This window comes from Bufo gargarizans, chromosome 3 (genome assembly GCF_014858855.1).
Source record: "Bufo gargarizans isolate SCDJY-AF-19 chromosome 3, ASM1485885v1, whole genome shotgun sequence".
Classification (NCBI taxonomy): Eukaryota; Metazoa; Chordata; class Amphibia; order Anura; family Bufonidae; genus Bufo; species Bufo gargarizans.
Window position 1 is genome coordinate 372,438,632 of NC_058082.1, and position 23,391 is coordinate 372,462,022.

Sequence of the window (23,391 nt, forward strand, 5' to 3'; positions counted from 1 at the left end):
GTTTAGGTCACATTTTGAACTGGGTATCAATTTTTTCACGCAATACTGATATAAAGAAATCTGTTCACGACATCACATCTATGATCTACTTAGATCCTTCTGTATAATATCTGAGATATATGATATTTGAACGAACTCTGCCTTGACCTCGGGACTTGTACCTCAGTGTTTTTTCTACAAGCTTACCAGCTGAAACCCATATTCCTTATCCTTGGGATATTTTACAGAATAACCACAGTGCTGCTATCATCTGGCTATATATCTTTTGAATATATTTTTTTGAACATTTATCTATAATTTATTGATTTTTATACGTACAGTACAGACCAAAAGTTTGGACACACCTTCTCATTCAAAGAGTTTTCTTTATTTTTATTACTATGAAAATTGAAGATTCACACTGAAGACATCACAACTATGAATTAACTCATGTGGAATTATATACATAACAAAAAAGTGTGAAACAACTGAAAATATGTGATATTCTAGGTTCTTCAAAGTAGCCACCTTTTGCTTTGATTACTGCTTTGCACACTTTTGGCATGCTCTTGATGAGCTTCAAGAGGTAGTCACCTGAACTAGTCTTCCAACAGTCTTGAAGGAGTTCCCAGAGATGCTTAGCACTTGTTGGCCATTTTGCCTTCACTCTGCGGTCCAGCTCACCCCAAACAATCTCAATTGGGTTCAGGTCCGGTGACTGTGGAGGCCAGGTCATCTGGTGCAGCACCCCATAACTCTCCTTCATTGTCAAATAGCCCTTACACAGCCTGGAGGTGTGTTTGGGGTCATTGTCCTGTTGAAAAATAAATGATGGTCCACCTAAACGCAAACCGGATGGAATAGCATGCCGCTGCAAGATGCTGTGGTAGCCATGCTGGTTCAGTATGCCTTCAATTTTGAATAAATCCCCAACAGTGTCACCAGAAAAGCACCCCCACACCATCACACCTCCTCCTCCATGCTTCACAGTGGGAAGCAAGCATGTAGAGTCCATCCATTCACCTTTTCTGCGTCGCACAAAGACACGGTGGTTGGAACCAAAGATCTAAAATTTTGACTCATCAGACCAAAGCACAGATTTCCACTGGTCTAATGTCCATTACTTGTGTTATTTAGCCCAAACAAGTCTTTTCTGCTTGTTGCCTGTCCTTAGCAGTGGTTTCCTAGCAGATATTCTACCATGAAGGCCTGATTCACACAGTCTCCTCTTAACAGTTGTTCTAGAGACGTGTCTGCTGCTAGAATTCTGTGTGGCATTGACCTGGTCTCTAATCTGACAATGAAAACGTCAGTCCTGTATCCTAGCACGGACAAATTACTTGCGCTGCTGCTGGTTCCGGAGTAGTGTGGTAGGTATATCACACTGGAAATGCAGGTAATGAAAGTTTTTGGAACCGCGCTGTTCTGGACTATAATCTCCGGTCAACGGTGGATGGTGCCGGGCTCCAACACCTTTCCTTTCCACCCAAAAAGGTCCAATCTTCCACAGATGGTTTCCTCTATAGGGTTCAAGGAAATTGATACAATAGTGAAGCACCCTTTGGCTTGATGTTTTTTAAAAGGTTTTATTGTACTCACAAGAGTCGATCAACAAAAGGCATATATCAATAGATACAATCGTCTCGTTTCTGCCTGACCCGGGTTTCGCTGCCTCGCTTCTTCAGGGGCGACAACTACGCATATGCGCAATGGGGCCCTTTAAATAGCCCAGCTTGTCTCAATATATGAGCCGGTGGTGATCCGGATCAAATCCCAACATTGCAGAAACATAAAGTTTCCAATCATGCATTTTACAAGTATCTTCATATACCTTCACATTCAACGTAAAGATTAACACATATAAATATAAAATTATAAAACTCTTGCTATTATGAACAACTTGATCTCCAACACATTTATCTCTTATTCATCATTACTTTATACACCGCAATATTATTTAATGGATATGGATCTTCATCCCACTTAATTCACCTACAACATAACATAAATCGTCCGATTCACGATATACTCTATACTTAAATATTCACAGAGCCGTCATTTGTACTCCACCCACTTTTGTGACGTCGCTTGGGTGCTCCGAACCCCGCCTCCCCCCTCCGACATCCGCGTCACACTCCGTCATCATGACGTCGTTCGAAGGTCCTCAAGGAGCAGGGTCAGGAGAACCAAAGCAACGCCACTGGTCGGGATGTTTTACAGTAAGCATGGTTTTAAATCAAATTCATTATTTAACCCACCCTGCTGTAGGGTTCCTAACCGATAAATCCACTCTACCTCCTTTCTATTAATTTGTGCCAGTGAGTCCCCCCCTCGCCAGTGTGGCTTGACAATTTCTACACCAGCAAATCTTAGACCCTTCTGGGTTTTTTTCATGCGCAAGTTTGAAATGGGCGGATACACTGTGGGTCATCAAACCTTTTCTAATGTTCCGTACGTGCTCCTGTATTCTGGTTTTGAGCTTCCTTACTGTCCTGCCCACGTACTGGAGCCCACAAGGGCACTCCAGTACGTATATAATATTCTCATTCTCACAGGAACAGTTTCCTCTTATACGGAACTCCATTCCATTTTTTTTGGATGTTATACAGTTGATGTTTATCTGTCGTTCTTTTGTATTCCTATTTTTACATCCTGCGCAAAACCCACACCAGGTGAATTTTCCTCCTTCTTTCTTTGGCTTAATGTTGACTGGAGGGATAGCACTATGTACAAGTTTTGTTCTGATGCTAGCCGCTTTTTTAAAGATAAAGGAGGGATTGTCTGGTATCGTTTTTCCTAATACTGGATCGTTTTTAAGTATCCCCCAGTTTTTTCTCACCATTTTCTTGATGTTATCAGACATAGAGCAGTATTTTGTCACAAAAGAGAATTTGTAATCTCTCTCACCCTTTTTCACTTTTTCTCTCGTATCTTTACTCTCTTCTCTTTTTTCTACTTCCACAGCTTCTATGCATACGTCTAGATTTGCCTCATCATAACCCCTTTCAATGAATCTGTTTTTTAACACATTGCTTTGTATTCGGTAGTCTTCGACTTTCGTACAATTACGGGCCATCCTCTTGAATTGTCCTTTCGGTATATTCGTGAGCCAGGGCCCGTAATGACAGCTTTTTATGTCAATATAGGAGTTGACATCTGTGTCCTTAAAATGTGAACTTGTCATGAAGCGGCCATCTTCTATCCGTATGCATAGATCTAGGAAGGTGACAGAGACATTACTGATTTCCCCCACAAATTTTAAATTCCAATCATTGATGTTCAACTGACATATGAAGTACTCGAGGCCCTCTCTCCCTCCTTCCCACACTAGGAGACAGTCATCGATATATCTCCTCCAGAAGGTCAGTTTGCCCCCTGGGGTGTCCGCTCCTAGTGTGGGAAGGATGGAAGTCTCCTCCCATGCCCCCATAAAAATGTTAGCGAAGCTGGGGGCGAATTTCGCCCCCATCGCCGTCCCAATGCACTGTACATAGTGCGAGTCCTTAAACCAGAAATAATTATGATCAAGACAGTAACTGAGGCACTCCAGGATAAAAGTTCCCTGTGTGTCTCCTAATTTCGCATCTTTTTTAATCCTACTCTCTACAGCTTCCATACCCAACTTCTTCGGAATAACTGTATACAGAGATGCCACATCAATTGTGGCCATCCATGTATCTACAGTAGGGGGGCTTAGTTCCTTAAGTTGTAACACAGCTCCGGTGTCCTTCAAGTGCGAGGGGTTCTGCACCACATACCCCTGCAAGTAAAAAATCAATGTATTCGGTGATCCTGCATGTCAATGAGTTCAGGCCCGAAATTATCGGCCTCCCTGGAGGGTCGATTAAACTTTTATGGACTTTTGGCAGGTGATATATTACTGGTACTAGAGGAAACGGTACGGTGAGGTACTCATACTCTTTTTTATTCAATATTCCTTTTCTGAAACCCTCTCTAAAGATTCCATCCAGAATCTTTTTATATTCTTGGGTGGGGTTACTTTTCAGTTTTCTATAGGTTGTTCCGTCCGATACCAATCTTGCCATTTCTGCTTCATATTTCTCTTTGTTCATTATAACTACCCCCCCCCTTTATCCGCTGGTTTAATTGTTAGATCTGGATTTTTTTCCAGATCTTTCAGGGCCTTTCTTTCTTTGTAATTGAGATTTTGTTTCACCTTACTCGTGTCCATCTCTTCTAGCTCTTTTAACAGGCCAATTTTAACAGCCTCCACACATTCATTATTCCGTTTTTTTGGGAAAAACTTAGATTTTTCCTTCATATGTGTGTGTACGATATCTCCCTCTTTCTTAATCTGTGTGTCTAATATAGCAGGATTTTTACTCTGTGAAGCAGGATTGCTAATCCAATATTTAGCCATATTGATTTTCCGAATATATTTATGAATATCCAGGAATGCCTCAAATTTGTTGATCTTCTGGCTAGGCGCATATTTAAGGCCCTTGTTCAGGACACTCTTTTCTCCCTCTGTTAAGATATGGTCGCTTAAATTGAAAATCCCTCCTATGTCTCCTTGATCTTTTTGGTTTTTGGGCTCGATCTTCCCCTTTCCTTTTCCCCGTCTTCCTCTACCAGACTTCTTTTTTGTGGTGTCCTCATTGTTACCTCTCTTATTTCTCCTTCCCTCTGGACCCCTTTTATGCTCTGGTGAGGAAAATTTTGCTCGTTCTGTTGTGTAATGTTTAATCTGTTTCCCTCGCTATGGTCCCTTTTTTGTTTATCATCATAACTGTTTCCTTCATAATGGGCTCCTTCATAATGGTTAGTCCTATAATTCTCCTGTGGTCTCCATTTTGGTTTTCCCTTATATCCTCCTCCTTGATACGGCTGTTTATACATTTGTCTATATTGTTGTCCTCTATATCCATTATTTCGTCCATAATTCCCATTGTACTGGCCTCCTTTGTGACCATTACTATACTCATAATGCTTGTCTGTTGACCAGCATATTGGTGTGTATAATTCTGCTGGTTTATATAGTCATCCCTATTCTCAAAGTTTGGCTCATATGTGTATACATTTTCTCTATTAAACTGATATGCATTTTCATAATTTCTGTTATGATACCCATAATTCCGCTGCGGTGTATATTTATTAAACTGTTGGTTATAATTGTTTTTAAAAACCCTTTGTCTCTCAACCCCAGTCTCTGGTTTCCTAAAACCTCCAGTGTAGTGTCCTTGATTAGGATTACTAGCACTGGGCTCATCCACATTTCCCGTTTCTGACATAGTCTCCCCAGTGTTTTTCTGTTTGTTTTTCCATTTATATACTTTATCAGTTTTATATTCATTACAAATCTTAACATATTTCTTGTGTTTCTTGTTCCTTATTTCCTTTTCGGATTTAAGTACTGCTTCCTGACACTGTTTGCTACATTTATCATATATCTCTTTGTTCCCATTTTTTATAGGTTTAATCACCTCTTGTAAATCATTAATCACCTTATTAATCTTCTTTAACTTATTCTTTCGGACTGTGATAATATATTGCATGACTTTCCACGCACATTCATTCAATACTCTTTCCCAACCTATTAAATCCTCCTCCTCTTCAGTGATCAGAGGGAGTTGCCATCTCAGGCCTTCTGGAATCTTGCCTTCCATAAGAAATCTCTCCAGGGAGGCAATATCCCAGGTGGTTCGTATCTCCCTAATCAGTTCCTTTTCAAGTTTCACAAACAGTGTTCTCATATCATCTGACGTCATGATGACGGAGTGTGACGCGGATGTCAGAGGCGGGGTTCGGAGCACCCAAGCGACGTAACAAAAGTGGGTGGAGTACAAATGACGGCTCTGTGAATATTTAAGTATAGAGTATATCGCGAATCGGACGATTTATGTTATGTTATGAAGATCCATATCCATTAAATAATATTGCGGTGTATAAAGTAATGATGAATAAGAGATAAATGTGTTGGAGATCAAGTTGTTCATAATAGCAAGAGTTTTATAATTTTATATTTATATGTGTTAATCTTTACGTTGAATGTGAAGGTATATGAAGATACTTGTAAAATGCATGATTCGAAACTTTATGTTTCTGCAATGTTGGGATTTGATCCGGATCACCACCGGCTCATATATTGAGACAAGCTGGGCTATTTAAAGGGCCCCATTGCGCATATGCGTAGTTGTCGCCCCTGAAGAAGCGAGGCAGCGAAACCCGGGTCGGGCAGAAACGAGACGATTGTATCTATTGATATATGCCTTTTGTTGATCGACTCTTGTGAGTACAATAAAACCTTTTAAAAAACATCAAGCCAAAGGGTGCTTCACTATTGTATCAATTTCCTTGAACCCTATAGAGGAAACCATCTGTGGAAGATTGGACCTTTTTGGGTGGAAAGGAAAGGTGTTGGAGCCCGGCACCATCCACCGTTGACCGGAGATTATAGTCCAGAGCAGCGCGGTTCCAAAAACTTTCATGGTCTCTAATCTAAGCTGCTGTTAACCTGTGATTTCTGAGGCTGGTGACTCGGATGACCTTATCCTCCGCAGCAGAGGTGACTCTTGGTCTTCCTTTCCTGGGGCGGTCCGCATGTGAGCCAGTTTCTTTGTAGCGCTGGATGGTTTTTGTGACTGCACTTAGGGACACTTTCAAAGTTTTCCTAATTTTTCGGACTGAATGACCTTCATTTCTTAAAGTAATGATGGCCACTCATTTTTCTTTACTTACTTGCTTTTTTCTTGCCATAATACAAATTCTAACAGTCTATTCAGTAGGACTATCAGCTGTGTATCCACCTGACTTCTCCACAACGCAACTGATGGACCCAACCCCATTTATAAGGCAAGAAATCCCACTTATTAAACCTGACAAGGCACACCTGTGAAGTGAAAACCATTTCAGGTGACTACCTCTTGAAGCTCATCAAGAGAATGCCAAGAGTGTGCAAATATATAATTCCACATGTGTTAATTCATAGTTTTGATGCCTTCAGTGTGAATCTACAATTTTCATGGTCATGAAAATAAAGAAAACTCTTTGAATGAGAAGGTGTGTCCAAACTTTTGGTCTGTACTGTGTATATATATATATATATATATATATATATATTATTTATACTCTACCTATTTAATAATACATTTTAGTGACCTACTACATATTGAGTCTATGTGATTCGACCTATAAGAGTGCCCATTCACTTTTCCTCAATTATTTTACTTGGTGAACAGAGTGCGACATCAGTTTGGAGCACCTAATCACCACCTAGAGGGAGAGCCGTCCTATACATGCCCCTAGATAAATCTATCGCAGTCCAAAGTTCTGTGGTAAATGCATAAAGTTCATATGAACTGAGCCTCTAGTGGTTTCTACAGACAGCCAATGTTTACTGTACAATATGAGGGCCAGTAGCTTTGGAGCTGTATGATAAGTTATCCATGTATTTATGCCAGCTGCTCAGAATGAATGCGATATTATTAAAGCACCACATTAAAGTGGGCAAGAAGGAGGGCGATATTTTTAATTAAAGGGAATCTGTCACTAGCATATTAGCAAACTTTTTTTTTTATGAATCCATGTGTAATAAAGTACCTTATTTCCATATGTCTTGTTCTTTTTATTCGGTGTCTTGTCATTTTTTTCAAAAAACCGCTTTTTTATGCAAATGAAGCTGTAAGGAGCCCAGAGGGGCGTTATTCTTTGTCCACGGTGCCCAGTAACGCCCCTCTGAAGTGCCGTGCCCACCTAAATTTGAAAACTAAGATTGTCTAAATCGCCTCCCAGAGGCGAGGCTAGGTTCCCCCCCCCCACCCCCCAGCGCCATGATCTGCGGCAAACATCCCCGATCCTCCTCTCGTCCGCATCTGAAATCCCGCGCAGGCGCAGTGACGCTGTTGCCCTCAGTCGTCTTATCATCGCGCAGGCAATCGCCAGCACTGCGCCTGCGCAGGATTTTGGATGCGGGCGAGAAGAAGATCGGGGGTGTTTGCCGCAGAGCGTGGCACTGGGGGGGGGGGGCTCTTAGCCTCGCCTCTGGGAGCGATTTTGGAGGAGTTCTTAGTTTTCAAATTTAGGCGGGCACGGCACTTCAGAGGGGCGTTCCTGGGCACCGTGGACAAAGAATAACGCCCCTCTGGGCTCCTTACAGCTTCATTTGCATTTCATTAAGCGTGTTTTTTTTTTGAAGAAATGACAAGACACCGAATAAAAAAAACAAGGCATATGGAAATAAGGTACTTTATTACACATGGATTCATAAAAATAAATTTTTATAATATGCTAGTCACGGATTCCCTTTAAAGATTTCCTCCAATTTACACCCCAAAAAATTTAATATATCAGAAATCTATAGACAATTTAAAGAAGCTCACCAGCAACCTACTGGAGCCCAGTCCTTCAGGTACCAACTGAAAACCAAGTAAATTTGAAAAACAATCAGACTGGCTCACAGTATTTTTGCATTTATTACAATTAATAAAATTACAATTATTAAAATATATTGGTTACTAAACATTATTATACATATCCTGATTGCATGCCAACATATTAGCATAATTATATAGGTACTTTAAATGCGGAGCTCACGCATATACCTAAATGACAGGAGTACTCCAAAATGTGACCACTTGATTTTACTACGTGGTGTCTGTCTGCAGCGTGTTATACTTGAATCTTCCAAATGCTCAGATATTTGTGTATTAACTTGCCGATAATCTACATACAAGTCGTTCAAAGAATGTTCAATTTGCGGTCACCGGTACATGGTCTTGACATCCAAACATTACTTAATGCTTTTTGAATCTGCGTTGATTTCCTACCTCCTGCCACGAGGTAGTCGCTCGGCTTATCCTTCTCGGCGTCTCACGTGACCTGACCTGGAGATGGTTTCCTGGTCAGTGATGTCATCCACCTGTGCCGGTCGAAGTAGCGGAGATCGATGTAGCAGAGCTGCGCCGCTGCAAGATTCAATTCTCCTTCAGTAGAGATGCTGAACGGTAGTGCACCAATTGATGTAAGTCAGTCCACTATGATAATATTAGACCACTGCCGGTACCGTGCTCACTCTTTTAGAGTGGTTCCAGATGAAATGAGCAAAAGTCTTTTTGAGCAGAGACAGAGAGAGTGCAACACTAGCTGGGTCCAATTCACACTAGTTCGCTCTAGACGCGTTTCGGAACCGTAGTTCCTTCCTCAGTAGGCAAATGTGAAATGCTAAATGGAGACAGGCTGGACATGTCTTTATATCCCCTTATTGGGCTTAATAGAATATCTGGTCTGGATTCCGGATTTTGCAACTGCAAAAGATTTGCAGATTGCACTCTGCCGATCCTTTCTATAAATCCAAAAAGGTACTTACATACATATACCATAGTTAATAGATAATGAATATACAATATACAATAGTATAAAATATAAAAATATATAAAATACAAACTACATAAAAATAATAATAATAATAAAAACAGAAATAAAAATGATGTCCATATTGCAGACGGATCTCAGGTTCATGGGTCTATGCACATTAGCGGAGTAGAGAGAGGGAGGGAGGACCGCAGGGAAAGCCAGCGTGTTGCTAAATAGCCCGACACTGACTATCCGTGTGGTCCTACCCACCTCTCCTATAGAAAACCAAAAATTTCAATCTCTGAATTCAACCCTAGCGGCATTAGAGATCCAAACTCAAAAATCTTCTTTGATTCTTGTCTGGACATTTTTGCTAGAAAATCTCCTCTCCAGTCTTGGGAGAACCACTCTAAAAGAGTGAGCACGGTACCGGCAGTGGTATAATATTATCATAGTGGACTGACTTACATGAATTGGTGCACTACCGTTCAGCATCTCTACTGAAGGAGAATTGAATCTTGCAGCGGCGCAGCTCTGCTACATCGATCTCCGCTACTTCGACCGGCACAGGTGGATGACATCACTGACCAGGAAACCATCTCCAGGTCAGGTCACGTGAGACGCCGAGAAGGATAAGCCGAGTGACTACCTCGTGGCAGGAGGTAGGAAATCAACGCCGATTCAAAAAGCATTAAGTAATGTTTGGATGTCAAGACCATGTACCGGTGACCGCAAATTGAACATTCTTTGAACGACTTGTATGTAGATTATCGGCAAGTTAATACACAAATATCTGAGCATTTGAAAGGTTCAAGTATAACACGCTGCAGACAGACACCACGTAGTAAAATCAAGTGGTCACATTTTGGAGTACTCCTGTCATTTAGGTATATGCGTGAGCTCCGCATTTAAAGTACCTATATAATTATGCTAATATGTTGACATGCAATCAGGATATGTATAATAATGTTTAGTAGGCAATATATTTTAATAATTGTAATTTTATTAATTGTAATAAATGCAAAAATACTGTGAGCCAGTCTGATTGTTTTTCAAATATATCAGAAATCTCACTGGAGAAAAGGCCATACAAAGTTTTGCTATGAGGGTCTATTAGATACAATACTCACAAAATTTAGGGATATTTGACTTGTGGGTGAAATTTCAGGATGGACCTAAAATGCACTCTAACCTTTACAGGTGAACTTAATGTGCCCAACTCTTTAATTTTTCAGTACTTTTTGCACAACTTGCTGTTCTCTAAAAAGAACCTTCTTTGGCCACATCCCACACCGATAACCACTTTATTGTGAAAATGCCCTGCGAAACTGGATGATTAATGCCACACAACTCCAGGCATATTTAAGGAAGGTGAGAGGTACCCAAATGTCACGTCAGACCATTTTAAACAGTTTACATCGTGGACTGCGTACTAGACGACCTGCAAGGGTACCTTGACCAAACCACTAGGCACAGGTGTCATCGTCTTGCACAGGCTAGGGAGCATCTATCGTGGTCGAGGGACCAGTGGGCCTCAGTGCTGTTCACTGATGAAAGTCAATTCACACTGAGCAAAAGTGCTGGCCGCCAGCAATGTTGGAAATGTCAAGGAGAGAGCTATGCATCAGCCACTGTTGTCACCAGACGAGCCTTTGGTAGTGGCGGTGGTGTTACAGTGTGGGCAGGTGTGTCTAGTCAATACAAAAGTGCCCTATTATTTGTGAATGGTACAGTGACAAACCCAGACTATTTGAATAACATCATTAATTCAGTCATTGTGCCTGTACATGAACAAAACAGGCATAATTTCATCTTCATGGATGACAAATCATCGAGGTTGTATCATTAAGGAATGGCTGCTGGAGACTGGGGTACCTCAAATGGAGTGGCCTTCACTTTCTCAAGAGCAGAGTCACCGTGTAGAGGCTTGAAACTCTGTACCCCAGAAAATCAATTGATGCTTAAGGCCACATGACAAGTTTTTGAGACATTGACATTTTTGTGGGGGTATGCCTAACACTGTTGTTCGCTTTTGTTTAAAAAAATTGTTTAAGATGAGGAAATCACCAATGTATGCTTCTACTTAAATGCCCTACTTTCATGACATATAACATTGCTAGCGTGAACTTTTTATGTTTTCCATAAATTTCACCCAAAAGCCAAATATCCCTAACTTTTAGGAGTAGTGTATGTGTATACACACCTATGTCAAAACCAAGCAGTGGTGACAACTTTAATTTTTCTTTTTACTGGACAACTTAATCCACAGAAAACATTTTGGAAAACCAAAATTGGAAAACCAGAGTGAATGAAAAAGACTATAAGTTCTAATTTATAAATGTACTGATATGATGTGCTTACTAGCATTTAGTGAGAGCTAAAAAATGATGATAATTACAATCAAAATTATCTGCTCAAGTACCATTAGCCTCAAATATGAGACCCAAGAAAAGAGGAGATAAATATCCACATATTTGTAAGGTTGTCCTTAACTCCAAGACTCCGGATTTAGATTTTTTTGTACACATACTGTATTACTAACTTTTCAAAGGAACTCCTGTTACTTGATGAGATTACAAAGACTTCTGGTACTACCAACCAGCGTTCTCTGCACTCTTCACTTACTTGTCCAGTTCTGGAGTCTGTCACTTCTTTGTACAAGCTAATGTCCAAGTAGTAACCAGATTCATTTGTCAAAAATAAGCGAATTGGAATTTGCTTTCCTGTTGGTGTTAAACGAATGTTGATTTTTAATTCAGCTTGCAGGACACGTAATTTCCACAGTCTACTTCCATAACGCATGACCATACTCCGAACGGATTCTTCAATCTATTAGGACATGATAATATACACAAAATACATTATTATAGTTTGAAATCTTGTGGCATTTCCAAATGACTTATTCAGCCGATATGACATAGGCCTCATGCACATGACCGTGCGGATGCAGAAAAAACGGAAGGCGCCCGTGTTGCATTTCCGCAATTTGCGTAACGGAACGGGCGACGGCAATATAAATGCCTATTCTTGTCCACCAAGTGCGGACAAGAATAGGACATGTTATATTATTTTAGCGGGGCCGAGGAACTGAGCCACGGATGCGGACAGCACATGGAGTGCTGTCTGCATGTTTTGCGGCCCCATTAAAATAAATAGGTCCGCATCCGAGCCGCCGATGCGGACCCAAACAACGGTCATGTGCATGAGGCCATAAAAGTATGGTGCAACTTACTGGATGCTGTGATCAGAAAACTAGTAAACATTTGGGTTTTTGCATCAATAAATAGCATAACTAGGCACCAAGCAGTGATTAGATGAGCAAGCACTCATCTTCTCATTCTTTTTCTGGTAAAAAGACCAAATTAGAGAGCAAGTATGTCCTCTGTTTGATGGAGGGGAGTTGATAACATACACAGAAGTCCATGTTTCCAACCCTCTCATGTCATGTACAAGCAGATCTATTTCATCTCCTCCTACAACCTGTCAGCATATCCCCCACTATCCAGATTCTCCTCCTGAGCTTCAAAAATCTAAGAAAAAAACATAAAACTTGGTGATAGAGTGGTCTAACAATGTAACAAATATTCCTTGGTGGTCTAGCAGTGTGAAACCACTAATAATGTAGTCATTGGTGGCAGTGTAGCATGAGGACAAGGGAGAGAGGGATGTACAAGCAGGAGAAAATACTCACCTCACGCTCCTCCCAGCAGCTGCACTCCACCTCTCTTCAGTGAAGTCGACAAAGTTCGTCCACCCGGAAGTTGAGGCGCTGAGAGTGCTCAGCTTCACTGAGAGCCAAGGAGCGCAGCTGCTGGGATGATGAGGAGGTGAGTATTACGTCCTGTTCATACAGCCCTCTCTCTTGTCCTGATGCTCTACCGCCACCAATGAGTGCTAGTGCACACTGACACCAGTGACTCATTCAGTAACATCACTGCTAGACCACAAATGACTAATGGAAACATTATAAGATCACTCTGTCACCAACTTTTTTAGCTATTTTTAATGGCTTTACATAAGGATTAAATTAGAAGTGTCTGAATACAGAGCTGGACGACATGTTTAGTCCTGGAGTGGGCTGGGGACAGAGGACATGGGCATTAGAATAGTGTTGCTCCCGGCCCCCTGGGCTCAAAAGGGACAATTAGCATTATAATATAAATGCTGATATCTTCAGAACACTGCCTTGTACAAAGATAACTAACAATTTGCCTGGTTTACTAGGGTTGATCATGCTGACAGAGGCTCTTTAAGTATTGCATTTTGGCTATATGTAGGTGTAAAATTAAAATTAAATTAATTTTATTCAAGACACTATTTTTTGTGGCATAGAGAGGGTGAAACCCAATTTAGGAGGGGTGGTGGTATTGTAGACTTTGTTAAAAAAACTAACTGCCCAGAGCTCAAACAAGGTGGATTTTTAGTCTAAACTCACCAGCAACAACCGTTCTGGACAGTAAGACTGAGCAAGTTGTGACCTATTGGTGTCAAAATACAGCTATTGCCATTTATCGGCACCCAGGAAATAGAATTTGCAATTGAAACTGATGGATGGATTTAAACCCATTTGCTATGTGTATAGACCATCCAGCAGGGATTGCATCAATTCCATCTCTTATTTTCCAGCAACTTTTAGCAGGTATTAAAACTAAGGACGCAGCGGTGCTAGCTAACCCTGATGATGGAGGACCTTTTACTTCTGAAACTCATCGGAAGAACCACATAACTGCTATCTGTCTCTATTGAGTGACATCGCATTGAGTAGACCCGCCTACTGGATTATCCTGCATGTGAGTTGAGCAGCCAACCAGAGTCTCCTCACCTTGATGAGCTACATGAACATCATAAGTGGATTAAACAGAGCACGATACTCTTGATGGAAGCATCCTACTGAGATATAGACCTAAACTTACAACGAACCTTGGACATATACTAATCAGGCATATTTACAAGTACAATTATTCAGGTGCTTTGTTTTACACTATATTCTTTGGGCCTGTCTATTCAAAAGCGCAGTGTGTCTAAATATATTAGCGTCATTTTTTATTATTGCATTTTACTCATTTTGGATTTAGCTATAATTAGTGTTTATGTGCCGTCAGCAGTTCAGACATACCCATGAGCCATCAAAGCTGCCACAGTTTGCTCTCCGGTATGGGAACTCAACCAAACGGAACGGAAGGCTTTTTGGAGAATTCCATTCTTTTCAGTTACGTTTCGTCCCCATTGTTAATGGATGGGGACAAAATGGAAGCAAGTTTTTTTATCCGGTACTGACATCCTATGACAGATCTCAAAACCGGAAAACAGAAACGCTAGTGTGAAAGTATCCTTAAACATTTTTGGCATATCTACAAGATATTCCAAAACTTTCTGTGTGGGTCACACCTCTGGGACCCTTACCAGGAGAATGGGGATCCTGTAAATATTTAATCTGAAATAGAACATGCTTTTACCATACACAGTTTGAGAAGTAAAAAAATATAACAACCATTAAACATACCTTTGAAGGGTCCATGATTACAGTAGGTACAAAGTTTAGGAAAATGTGATTGCAGTCTGTGCGCACATTGGTATTATTAAATGCCACTTCTAGTTCATCCATGGCTTCTAAAAGAAGTCGTTCACCTTCATTTTGAAGGTACTCAAATGATGCTTCCTATGATTAAAAACAGAAAAGGTGTAGGTTTTTCATTTAGGTGGCAAATACCCATAAGAGGCAAGACATTTTTTTAACCCCTTCTACAACGAGGAAGTTTTGACCTCTCTGCCGAGGCCATTTTTTTTTTTTTTTTAGCAAATCTCATATGCATCACTATGTGGTTATAACTTTGGAACACTTTTACTTATCCAAGCCATTCTGAGACTGTTTTCTTGTGACACATTGTACTTCATGACAGTCATAAATTTGGGTCAATATAATTCACCTTTAGTTATGAAAAAAAAAATATGTTACCAAAAATATGGAAACATTTTCAATTTTCTAAATTTCAATTTCTATGCTTTTAAAACAGAAAGTGATACCTCATAAAATATTTACTACTTAACATTCCCCATATGTCTACTTTATGTTGGCCTAATTTTGAAAACCTCATTTTAATTTTTAGGACATTAGAAGGCTTAGAATTTTAGAAGCAATTCTTAAATATTTAACGAAAATTTCCAAAACCCACTTTCTAAGGTCCAGTTCAGTTAAAGAGATTCTGTCACCTCGTTTTAGCTTATAGAGCTGCGGACATGCACGGCTAGATCGCCGCTAGCATGTCCCCAAAATCAGAAGAGAGAGAAGACCCCAGGGGTGCGGAAAGTGGGGGCAGAGAGGGGGCAGTGCCCACCCAGTATGTCCACGAATAGCACCCCCGAGAAATAACTTGGCACAAGCTCCCGAGTACAACGGCAGAACAACCAAAGAAAAAGGAGCCCAATGTGCCAGAAGGTAAATGGTGTAAATATAGCATTTTATTATAGTATAACAAACCACAATTAAAATTACAATTACATGCATGTGATGCCGGAGGACAGGGAACAAAAAAAGGAACAGGGAAGGAAAAAACGGCGCCACCCTGGGAGGAACACACTGGTCAAAGATTTGTGAATGTATAGGATCTGCAGGGATGTATATGGTATAATAACCTGCCCTCAGATCACATATATATATGTAATAAATGGTGAGTCACTAGTAAACTGCAGAGAACCAAATATAAACATGAGAAAAATGTGGGACGAGAAGCTGCAAGTTGGAAACAAAATAAGCAGCAAGCCACACTGGGTGTAAAACTGAGGAGTCAGTAAACATCCAGGTAATGGAAATGAAGAAGGGTTAACATGCAGAGGAGACTCACCTAAAAAGGACCAGGAGTGTGACAACCAGGATGGCGCTACCCCAACGCGCGTTTTGGCGTTCCTTCATCAGGGGGTAACGCCATCACTGTGAATCAAATGCTTTAAAGTCTCTCTGGGCCAATCGGGAGCCAGTGCTTACTTGTTCCCAGGTGCATATGCTGATCGGCGCGCGAACACTCCAGCACAAGCACGTCTGGCTACCCCGCGGCCGGCGTCCAGTCAGGCCACGCCCACCCCAAGTGACAAGTCACATGACCGGGCGGGGATGACACAACATGAGGACGCACAGGCACGGGGCGCCGGAGGCGGCGCCAGATGACGCGCGCACGCATCACAACGGGGGAGAAGCAGTAAACTTCCACCTATCGAATTCCAAGAACAGGACACCTCCATTTGTATATACAGGCGCAGCAAGAAGGGAAAATGGGGAGAGAAAAATGGGAAAGCGGAAAACCGATGTAGCCGCACATATATGTATATAAATACCCATATATCATGTGATATATATAAAATAAAAAAGGGGGGGGGGGGAAATAGGATACATATGTGGAATATATAATACAATAAATATAATATAATAATATACTTAAATATAATATAATAATATACTACAATATAATATGATAAAATGAATATAACTAGTGCAAAGTACAAAAATACAATTATACATAATTATCCATAGATACACAATTGCATACACCAAAGTAAGAACATGATTAATAATTCCTATATACATGATAGTCGTGATAATCAGTACATACATAATTGGAAAAGGACGTGCGATAAACACAAGAAAAAAGGCAAAAAAAAGGATAATGAAAAACAATAGAAATAATAATAATAATAGTGAAAAAAATACTGGAAAAAATACTAAAAAAATATGATAATAATGATAAAAAATAATAAAAAATAAAAAGACTTTCCGCACCCCTGGGGTCTTCTCTCTCTTCTGATTAATTTTGTACTGTGCATTTTTTCACAGAGCTACTTGACCCTAACCATCATCATGGATTATAAAGCCAGAGAACTGTCCTGGCTTTCCCAACTCGATGCCGTATTCAGGGACGAAGGAGCAGTGGGTGGTCCCAGCGGCGGCTCAATTAAGGAGACCCAGAATTCACTGCAACTGTTATTGCATAAGAGAGCACGCACATGGTGGAATAAGGCCTTTCTGGAAAAATATCTCCAGAGGGGCCGTATTCCCCGTGGCCTTAGGATACAGGTCTTCCCCTCTTTTCCCATAGAGGACGATACGTTTGTCTCCAAATGGGAAGAAATTTGCAATCAGAGCTCATTTGGATTTATTGAGCTCTTGATTGGCCACAATATAAAAAAAGCTTGGAACAGATGGATACTGATATCGATCTGCTGCAGGCCCGTCTATCTAGTGATTGCAGCGCAGCCAATCTGAAAAGTTTCCAAGAACAACTGGACGCCAAATACCCAGTCTGGGAAAAAGAAATCCAGGAAGTAAAGATCCAGAAATTTGCCCGGGATAGCAACGATGCACAACAAAATCGTGTGTATAAATGGAAAAACAAAGGATTAAACAATAGTAATAGGACCCGGTCTCGCAGTAAGATCGGCTTCGGTATCCTCCGCATCATTAACCGGAGACTCTCAGCCACATGGTACCAACCCTGCCCGCCTGACCCGTTACAGGAGAAGGATGGAACAGGGAAATGGACCTGGGAGAAAAAGACAACCCGAGTCATCTGCAAATTCGAAAGGGCCAGCCAATGAACCCAAGGTAATCAATCTATCGGGTCATACTTTTTCTGATACAGATATTTCTCTATTAGAGAAAGGCCTTTCGTATGCACCCAGTTGCAGATTTGACCGGTTTACCGCCATCAAGGATCTGCACCTTTTTGGGCGGTCCCTGATGATGAAGAGGTGGCATGCGAGGGACAACTCCATTGGGGTCCTCGACACCGAGGATGAGCAACAGGCTCTCCGTGTACTGGAGGATCTATTGGCCGAACAGGTCGGCCCAGCCGCCAACGCTACTATTGTAATCCCTTCTGAGATTAGGAAAAAATCTGCGAAGTTTCCTCCCTTGTCACTATGTCCAGCGATTGATCTCTTTGTCAAGATGGTCAGCAAGGACTTTGACCAAATCCCTACGTCTATTCGACGTGACAACCTTGACAGGGACCAACGAGTAAGTCTCAATAAACTCAAAGGAATCAATGATGTGATCTATAAACCGGCTGACAAGGGAGGGAACTTGGTGGTCTGGCCACGGAGTATGTATTTAGCAGAGGCATATTGACAATTAAACAATTCAACCTGTTATAAAAAAAAAACTTACCTTTAACCCCTCTATTTCTTTAAGAGGTGAGCTCCTGAAAATCTTGGACACTGGTTTGGAGAAGAACATCATCTCCAAACAGATGTTTGAAGCCCTCATTATCCAGGAACCATCCATTCCAACCCTGTACCTTTTACCTAAGGTCCACAAGAACGCCTTAGTGCCCCCAGGTAGGCCTATTATATCTGGGTGTAATAGCATGGTGGAAAATATTTGTAAATTGTTGGACTTCCACCTGAAGCCCATTGTGGAAACCATGCCATCGTATGTCAGAGATACTTCTGACTTCTTACAGAGGATACAGGGGATTACTCTGGATGCGGATGATACTATGGTAACTTGCGATGTAGAGTCCCTCTACACTAGTATCCAACATGTAGATGGGTTGCGAGCAGTGGAGTTTTTTCTCTCTACCAGCAACCTACCGGGGGACTTTGCATCGTTTTTACTAGAACTCCTCAGGTTTGTACTTACGAGGAACTTTTTTTTTCTTTTAACGGGTCCTTTTTCCTGCAGCTTCAGGGGACAGCCATGGGGGCGGCGTGCGCCCGCTTATGCTATCCTGTTCCTGGGGCTGTGGGAAAGGGACCTGTTTATGTCAGACAGACACGTTGTCATGGACCGCGCCATTTTGTGGGCGCGATACATAGACGACGTCTTCTTGATCTGGCAGGGAACCGAGGAACATGATTTTTTCAAACTACTGAACACCAACTCCAGAAATATAAAGCTGACCCATACATATCACAAACAAAGACTTTCTGGACGTATCAGTGTTCAGAGACAATGGCGGTCACCTTAGGACTGATGTTTTTTGTAAGGAGACGGCCATCAATGCGTACCTACACGCAACCTCCTTACATCCCAAGAGTACCATCTCTGCAATTCCCGTGGGCCAATTTTTGCGAATTCGTCGGATATGTTCCGACGATGCGACTATTGAGAGACAGGCCAGTGATCTGAGGGACCGGTTCTGCAGGAGAGGTTACAGTCACCGGTCCATTAAAAAGGCTCAGTTTCAATTATTACAAAATAAAAAGGCGCGGGTACCAGATAAAAAACTTAGATTCATCAGTACCTACCACTCATACTGGGATGAGATAAGGAATTGTTTGGCCACACATTGGCCTATTCTACGCACGGACCCAGTCCTGGAAAAATTGCTGTCTACACGACCCCTTGTCACTGCACGCAGAGCGAATACTCTGCGTGACAATTTGGTAAGAGGATACCTACAGCCGGCTGTTCTGCAGCTCTTTGCCGGACAGGGTAATCCCAGAACTGCTTTTAGACCATGCGGTGGGTGCGCAGCCTGTCCAAACATGGAGCGCTCCTCTGAATTTACGAATTCCTCTGGCACTAGGACGTTCAGAATCAATCAGTCCCTCACGTGCTCCAGCACTCGGGTAGTATACTACGCTCGGTGGCCGTGCCCTATGATTTACGTGGGGTTGACTACACGGGAGCTGAGGGTCCGCGTGCGGGAGCACGTGAGAGACATTCTGAAGGCGCAGGAACTAGAGGAGGTTGAGGCTCCCAAACCTATTGCTAGACACTTTAAAGCATTTCATTCATGCAATCCCAGGCTTCTTAAAGTGAGAGGAATTGACTGTATTCGGGTGGATTTGCGTGCTGGCAATGTATCCAAGAGGCTGGCCCAACGGGAGAGCCGTTGGATCTGGACCCTGGGGACTTTACGCCCCAGGGGCCTGAATGAAAATTTGGGTTTTTCCGCTTTTTTGTAGCCACTGGGTCCACGACTGTGGATTCCATCATTCTTTTTAACAGTATGTTTGTATCTAATACTAATGGTATCCTTTCTTTATTTTGTCTCTCTTTTTAGTACTTCATCAGTTTCTTCACAGGATGCCATATCCACCGACTTCTCACCTGATCTACTATTGTGTTTGATTCCTTCAATCTGGTCTTTTTCCATTTTGGAATCTTTGCAACACGTTTGGATATACATATTGTATATTCGCATTTATGTTGATGTACTTTCAAGTTCGTTTGGACATATCCAGGCGGATCTCCTCTTCTTTCCTTCCCTCCCTTTTCCTCTTTCCCCTCCCCCTCCTTCTCTCTCTTCCCTTCCCTATTTTTTGTCATTTATAATTTTTTGTCAATTTTTCTTCACCCCTCTGTACTTTCTCTGGAGGTTTCGCACATAACACGCTCCCCGTTGGTCCTTTCCATCGGCTATCATCACGTTTTTTTTGTTCACTAGCACTTTTCATTAGGCTCTGCACTTTGCACTTTATTTGCAGCTAGTACTATATATATATATTTTTCTCTATACAATCTCTCCAATTGTCCTATATATATTCTTTTATTATTTTGGCATCTCATGTTTGCATCACACGGACATATTCATTCACTTTTTTCCTATATGTAGATATAGATATAATATAATCTATATATTTTCATATACATATATATATTTCCCTATGTATATATTTCCACACTTTTTCATCTTTCTATTATTTTTTTTGTATTTTTTCCAGTATTTTTTTTACTATTATTATTTCTATTGTTTTTCATTATCCTTTTTTTGCCTTTTTTCTTGTGTTTATCGCACGTCCTTTTCTAATTATGTATGTACTGATTATCACGACTATCATGTATATAGGAATTATTAATCATGTTCTTACTTTGGCGTATGCAATTGTGTATCTATGGATAATTATGTATTTTGTATAATTGTATTTTTTTACTTTGCACTGTCATATATGCGTTTATCAACTATTGGATATATTGTTATATTCATTTTATCATATTATATTGTAGTATATTATTATATTATATTTATTGTATTATATATTCCACATATGTATCCTATTTCCCCCCCTCCTTTTTTCTTTTATATATAATCACATGATATATGGGTATTTATACACATATATGTGCGGCTACATCGGTTTTCCGCTTTCCCATTTTTCTCTCCCCTTTTTCCCTTCTTGCTGCGCCTGTATATACAAATGGAGGTGTTCTGTTCTTGGAATTCGATAGGTGGAAGTTTACTGCTTCTCCCCCGTTGTGATGCGTGCGCGCGTCATCTGGCGCCCCCTCCGGCGCCCCCATGTTGCGTCATCCCCGCCCGATCATGTGACTTGACTGGACGCCGGCCCAGGGTAGCCGGACGTGCTTGCGCTGGAGTGTTCGCGCGCCGATCAGCATATGCACCTTGGGACAAGTAAGCACTGGCTCCCGATTGGCCCAGAGAGACTTTAAAGCATTTGATTCACAGTGATGGCGTTACCCCCTGATGAAGGCACGCCGAAACGCGCGTTGGGGTAGCGCCATCCTGGTTGTCACACTCCTGGTCCTTTTTTAGGCGAGTCTCCTCTGCATGTTAACCCTTCTTCATTTCCATTACCTGGATGTTTACTGACTCCTCAGTTTTACACCCAGTGTGGCTTGCTGCTTATTTTGTTTCCAACTTGCAGCTTCTCGTCCCACATTTTTCTCATGTTTATATTTGGTTCTCTGCAGTTTACTAGTGACTAACCATTTATTACATATATATATGTGATCTGAGGGCAGGTTATTATACCATATACATCCCTGCAGATCCTATACATTCACAAATCTTTGACCAGTGTGTTCCTCCCAGGGTGGCGCCGTTTTTTCCTTCCCTGTTCCTTTTTTTGTTCCCTGAGCTCCGGCATCACATGCATGTAATTGTAATTTTAATTGTGTTTTGTTATATTATAATAAAATTCTATATTACACCATTTACCTTCTGGCACATTGGGCAACTTTTTCTTTGGTTGCTCTGCCATGTCCCCAATATACCTGTCCCATAAGCGGCGTCCTTATATTGTGCTTAAAAAATGATTTTATACAGTTGCAAGTAAAAGTATGTGAACCCTTTGGAATGATATGGATTTCTGCACAAATTGGGCATAAAATGTGATTCGATCTTCATCTAAGTCACAACAATAGACAATCACAGTCTGCTTAAACTAATAACACACAAATAATTCAATGTTACCATGTTTTTATTGCACACACCATTTAAACATTCACAGTGCAGGTGGAAAAAGTATGCGAACCCTTGGATTTAATAACTGGTTGAACTTCCTTTGGCAGCAATAACTTCAACCAAACAATTCCTGTAGTTGCAGATCAGACGTGTACAATGGTCAGGAGTAATTATTGACCATTCCTCTTTACAGAACTGTTTCAGTTCAGCAATATTCTTGGGATGTCTGGTGTGGATCGCTTTCTTGAGATCATGCCACAGCGTCTCAATCGGGTTGAGGACAGGGCTCTGACTGGGCCACTCCAGAAGGCGTATTTTCTTCTATTTAAGCCATTCTGTTGTTGATTTACTTCTATGCTTTGGGTCGTTGTCCTGTTTCAACACCCATCTTCTGTCGAGCTTCAGCTGGTGGACAGATGGCCTTAAGTTCTCCTGCAAAATGCCTTGATGAACTTGGGAATCAATTTTTCCTTTGATGATAGCAATCCATCCAGGCCCTGACGCAGCAAAGCAGTCCCAAACCATGATACCCCCACCACCATACTTCACAGTTGGGATGAGGTTTTGATGTTGGTGTGCTGTGCCTCTTTCTCCACACATAGTGTTGTGTGTTTCTTCCAAACAACTCAACTTTGGTTTCATCTGTCCACAGAATATTTTGCCAGTACTGCTGTGGAACATCCAGGTGCTCTTCTGCAAACTGTATACATGCAGCAATGTTTTTTTTTGGACAGCAGTGTCTTCCTCTGTGGTATCCTCCCATGAAATCCATTCTTGTTTAGTGTTTTACATATCGTAGATTCGCTAAAAGGGATGTTAGCATATGCTAGAGACTTTTGTAAGTCTTTAGCTGACACTCTAGGATTCTTCTTCACCTCATTGAGCAGTCTGCGCTGTGCTCTTGCAGTCATCTTTACAGGACGGCCACTCCTAGGAAGAGTAGCAGCAGTGTTGAACT

General features: G+C 41.3%; 1 protein-coding gene across 3 annotated transcripts in view; it reads right to left on the reverse strand.

Moving 5' to 3' along the window:
- Positions 1 to 23,391, reverse strand: part of ACACA (acetyl-CoA carboxylase alpha) — a 932,629-nt gene that overhangs the window by 411,965 nt on the left and 497,273 nt on the right. For all 3 annotated transcript variants that reach the window (XM_044288111.1, XM_044288112.1, XM_044288113.1), the window contains exons 37-38: positions 14,795 to 14,950; positions 11,917 to 12,120 (exon numbers count right to left, since the gene is read on the reverse strand). In XM_044288111.1, coding sequence (XP_044144046.1) covers positions 11,917 to 12,120; positions 14,795 to 14,950 — 360 coding nt within the window. The remainder of the gene's footprint in view (positions 1 to 11,916; positions 12,121 to 14,794; positions 14,951 to 23,391) is intronic.